General features: G+C 43.1%; 1 protein-coding gene across 22 annotated transcripts in view; it reads left to right on the top strand.

Moving 5' to 3' along the window:
* Positions 1 to 5,000, top strand: part of LOC139366508 (uncharacterized) — a 105,791-nt gene that overhangs the window by 71,706 nt on the left and 29,085 nt on the right. For all 22 annotated transcript variants that reach the window (XM_071104048.1, XM_071104051.1, XM_071104050.1 and 19 more), the window contains 3 exons: positions 1,553 to 1,785; positions 2,900 to 3,029; positions 3,151 to 3,282. In XM_071104048.1, the coding sequence (XP_070960149.1) occupies positions 1,553 to 1,785; positions 2,900 to 3,029; positions 3,151 to 3,282 (495 nt within the window). The remainder of the gene's footprint in view (positions 1 to 1,552; positions 1,786 to 2,899; positions 3,030 to 3,150; positions 3,283 to 5,000) is intronic.

Below are 5,000 nucleotides of genomic sequence, written 5' to 3'. Positions count from 1 at the left end.
TTGTTATAACATGTAAGTTACTACCTAGATAAAACCCTGCTTTCTAGAACATGTAAGTTACTACCTAGATAGAACCCTGCTTTCTAGAACATGTAAGTTACTACCTAGATAGAACCCTGCTTTCTAGAACATGTAAGTTACTACCTAGATAGAACCCTGCTTTCTAGAACATGTAAGTTACTACCTAGATAGAACACTGCTTTCTAGAACATGTAAGTTACTACCTAGATAGAACCCTGCTTTCTAGAACATGTAAGTTACTACCTAGATAGAACCCTGCTTTCTAGAACATGTAAGTTACTACCTAGATAGAACCCTGCTTTCTAGAACATGTAAGTTACTACCTAGATAGAACCCTGCTTTCTAGAACATGTAAGTTACTACCTAGATAGGACCCTGCTTTCTAGAACATGTAAGTTACTACCTAGATAGAACCCTGCTTTCTAGAACATGTAAGTTACTACCTAGATAGAAACCTGCCTTCTAGAACATGTAAGTTACTACCTAGATAGGACCCTGCTTTCTAGAACATGTAAGTTACTACCTAGATAGAACCCTGCTTTCTAGAACATGTAAGTTACTACCTAGATAGAACCCTGCTTTCTAGAACATGTAAGTTACTACCTAGGTAGAACTTTGTTTTCTAGAACATGTAAGTTACTACCTAGATAGGAACCTGCTTTCTAGAACATGTAAGTTACTACCTAGATAGAACCCTGCTTTCTAGAACATGTAAGTTACTACCTAGATAGAACACTGCTTTCTAGAACATGTAAGTTACTACCTAGATAGAACCCTGCTTTCTAGAACATGTAAGTTACTACCTAGATAGAACCCTGCTTTCTAGAACATGTAAGTTACTACCTAGATAGAACCCTGCTTTCTAGAACATGTAAGTTACTACCTAGATAGAACCCTGCTTTCTAGAACATGTAAGTTACTACCTAGATAGGACCCTGCTTTCTAGAACATGTAAGTTACTACCTAGATAGGACCCTGCTTTCTAGAACATGTAAGTTACTACCTAGATAGGACCCTGCTTTCTAGAACATGTAAGTTACTACCTAGATAGAACCCTGCTTTCTAGAACATGTAAGTTATTAAACTCAACACCAAGATTGAAGCCTGCTGAGCCACCATATGACTCCAGATACCTGCAGTAAGTTACTACCTAGATAGAACCCTGCTTTCTAGAACATGTAAGTTATTAAACTCAACACCAAGATTGAAGCCTGCTGAACCACCATATGACTCCAGATACCTGCAGTAAGTTACTACCTAGATAGAACCCTGCTGTCTAGAACATGTAAGTTATTAAACTCAACACCAAGATTGAAGCCTGCTGAACCACCATATGACTCCAGATACCTGCAGTAAGTTACTACCTAGATAGAACCCTGCTTTCTAGAACATGTAAGTTATTAAACTCAACACCAAGATTGAAGCCTGCTGAACCACCATATGACTCCAGATACCTACAGCAGGACTTATTGTCTCAAATCACAAATGAACCATTTCCTGATCTCCCCTCCCTTGTTGTTGTGTCCCACAGCAAGATGGCTTCTGGATCTACTCTGAGTACTGTAACAACCACCTGGACGCCTGTATGGAGCTGTCCAAGCTGATGCGAGACGGGAGGTACCAGCACTTCTTCGAGGCCTGTCGTCTTCTGCAGCAGATGATCGACATCGCTATCGACGGCTTCCTCCTCACACCCGTACAGAAGATCTGCAAATACCCCCTGCAGCTGGCCGAGCTGCTCAAATACACCCCACAGGAACACAGGTACGTTTACACACTCTCTATTTCTCTCTCTCTCTCTATCTCTCTCTCTCTCCCTCTCTCTCTCTCTCTCCCTCTCTCTCTCTGTCTCTCTGTCTGTGTCAGGCTGTGAGGAGTGTGTGAAGAGGTGTAGTGAGTCTGGCAGATGGAGGATAGGGCTGCTTCCACAGATACAAACACACACACTTACTAACACACACATTGATGTGGCACAAACCTGTCGCAATAGCGGCTACTGTAAGGTGTGATTCATCCCCCTGTAATGACCTGCGTCCTGTCTCCATAGTCACTATTGCTACATGGTTGCTGTAATGTGTGTTCTGTCTCCATAGTGACTATTGTTACGTGGTGGTTGTAATGTGTGTTCTGTCTCCATAGTGACTATTGTTACGTGGTTGTTGTAATGTGTGTTCTGTCTCCATAGTGACTATTGTTACGTGGTTGTTGTAATGTGTGTTCTGTCTCCATAGTGACTATTACTACATGGTTGCTGTAATGTGTGTTCTGTCTCCATAGTGACTATTGTTACGTGGTTGTTGTAATGTGTGTTCTGTCTCCATAGTGACTATTGTTACGTGGTGGTTGTAATGTGTGTTCTGTCTCCATAGTGACTATCGCTACGTGATGGTTGTAATGTGTGTTCTGTCTCCATAGTGACTATTGTTACGTGGTGGTTGTTCTAATGTGTATTCTGTCTCTATAGTGACTATCGCTACGTGGTGGCTATAATGTGTGTTTTTTCTCCATAGTGACTATTGCTAAATGGTTGTTGTAATGTGTGTTCTGTCTCCATAGTGACGATTGTTACGTGGTGGTTGTAATGTGTGTTCTGTCTTCATAGTGACTATTGCTACGTGTTGGTTGTAATGTGTGTTCTGTCTCCATAGTGACTATTGCTACATGGTGGCTGTAATGTGTGTTCTGTCTCCATAGTGACTATTGTTACGTGGTGGTTGTAATGTGTGTTCTGTCTCCATAGTGACTATTGTTACGTGGTGTTTGTAATGTGTGTTCTGTCTCCATAGTGACTATTGTTACGTGGTGGTTGTAATGTGTGTTCTGTCTCCATAGTGACTATTGCTACATGGTGGCTGTAATGTGTGTTCTGTCTCCATAGTGACTATCGCTACGTGGCGGCGGCGCTGGCGGTGATGCGTAACGTCACTCAGCAGATCAACGAGAGGAAGAGGAGGCTGGAGAACATTGACAAGATCGCCCAATGGCAGGCCTCCGTCCTGGACTGGGAGGTACATACTGTACACCATTCGGAATTAACCAACCCTCAACGGAGTGTGTGTGTGTTTAAAACGAGCGTCTTTAGGTCCTTGAATTGTGCTAAATAAAGATATGTATTATTATTGTCCCCAGGGTGATGACATCCTGGACCGGAGCTCGGAGTTGATCTATACAGGAGAAATGTCTTGGATCTACCAGCCTTATGGACGCAGTCAGCAACGGGTCTTCTTCCTCTTTGATCACCAGCTGGTCCTCTGTAAGAAGGTATGAAACCTCCCCTCTCTGTCCTGTTCCAAACCAGTTCAGGTATATGTAGAAGGTATGAAACCTCCCCTCTCTGTCCTGTTCCAAACCAGTTCAGGTATATATAGAAGGTATGAAACCTCCCCTCTCTGTCCTGTTCCAAACCAGTTCAGGTATATGTAGAAGGTATGAAACCTCCCCTCTCTGTCCTGTTCCAAACCAGTTCAGGTATATATAGAAGGTATGAAACCTCCCCTCTCTGTCCTGTTCCAAACCAGTTCAGGTATATATAGAAGGTATGAAACCTCCCCTCTCTGTCCTGTTCCAAACCAGTTCAGGTATATGTAGAAGGTATGAAACCTCCCCTCTCTGTCCTGTTCCAAACCAGTTCAGGTATATATAGAAGGTATGAAACCTCCCCTCTCTGTCCTGTTCCAAACCAGTTCAGGTATATGTAGAAGGTATGAAACCTCCCCTCTCTGTCCTGTTCCAAACCAGTTCAGGTATATGTAGAAGGTATGAAACCTCCCCTCTCTGTCCTGTTCCAAACCAGTTCAGGTATATATAGAAGGTATGAAACCTCCCCTCTCTGTCCTGTTCCAAACCAGTTCAGGTATATGTAGAAGGTATGAAACCTCCCCTCTCTGTCCTGTTCCAAACCAGTTCAGGTATATGTAGAAGGTATGAAACCTCCCCTCTCTGTCCTGTTCCAAACCAGTTCAGGTATATATAGAAGGTATGAAACCTCCCTTCTCTGTCCTGTTCCAAACCAGTTCAGGTATATATAGAAGGTATGAAACCTCCCCTCTCTGTCCTGTTCCAAACCAGTTCTGGTATATATAGAAGGTATGAAACCTCCCCTCTCTGTCCTGTTCCAAACCAGTTCAGGTATATGTAGAAGGTATGAAACCTCCCCTCTCTGTCCTGTTCCAAACCAGTTCAGGTATATATAGAAGGTATGAAACCTCCCCTCTCTGTCCTGTTCCAAACCAGTTCAGGTATATGTAGAAGGTATGAAACCTCCCCTCTCTGTCCTGTTCCAAACCAGTTCAGGTATATATAGAAGGTATGAAACCTCCCCTCTCTGTCCTGTTCCAAACCAGTTCAGGTATATATAGAAGGTATGAAACCTCCCCTCTCTGTCCTGTTCCAAACCAGTTCAGGTATATGTAGAAGGTATGAAACCTCCCCTCTCTGTCCTGTTCCAAACCAGTTCAGGTATATATAGAAGGTATGAAACCTCCCCTCTCTGTCCTGTTCCAAACCAGTTCAGGTATATGTAGAAGGTATGAAACCTCCCCTCTCTGTCCTGTTCCAAACCAGTTCAGGTATATGTAGAAGGTATGAAACCTCCCCTCTCTGTCCTGTTCCAAACCAGTTCAGGTATATATAGAAGGTATGAAACCTCCCCTCTCTGTCCTGTTCCAAACCAGTTCAGGTATATGTAGAAGGTATGAAACCTCCCCTCTCTGTCCTGTTCCAAACCAGTTCAGGTATATGTAGAAGGTATGAAACCTCCCCTCTCTGTCCTGTTCCAAACCAGTTCAGGTATATATAGAAGGTATGAAACCTCCCTTCTCTGTCCTGTTCCAAACCAGTTCAGGTATATATAGAAGGTATGAAACCTCCCCTCTCTGTCCTGTTCCAAACCAGTTCTGGTATATATAGAAGGTATGAAACCTCCCCTCTCTGTCCTGTTCCAAACCAGTTCAGGTATATGTAGAAGGTATGAAACCTCC

This window comes from Oncorhynchus clarkii, chromosome 14, assembly GCF_045791955.1.
Source record: "Oncorhynchus clarkii lewisi isolate Uvic-CL-2024 chromosome 14, UVic_Ocla_1.0, whole genome shotgun sequence".
NCBI lineage: Eukaryota > Metazoa > Chordata > Actinopteri > Salmoniformes > Salmonidae > Oncorhynchus > Oncorhynchus clarkii.
Note: the sequence above shows the minus strand (reverse complement) of the source record. Positions and strands in the feature narration are given on the sequence as shown.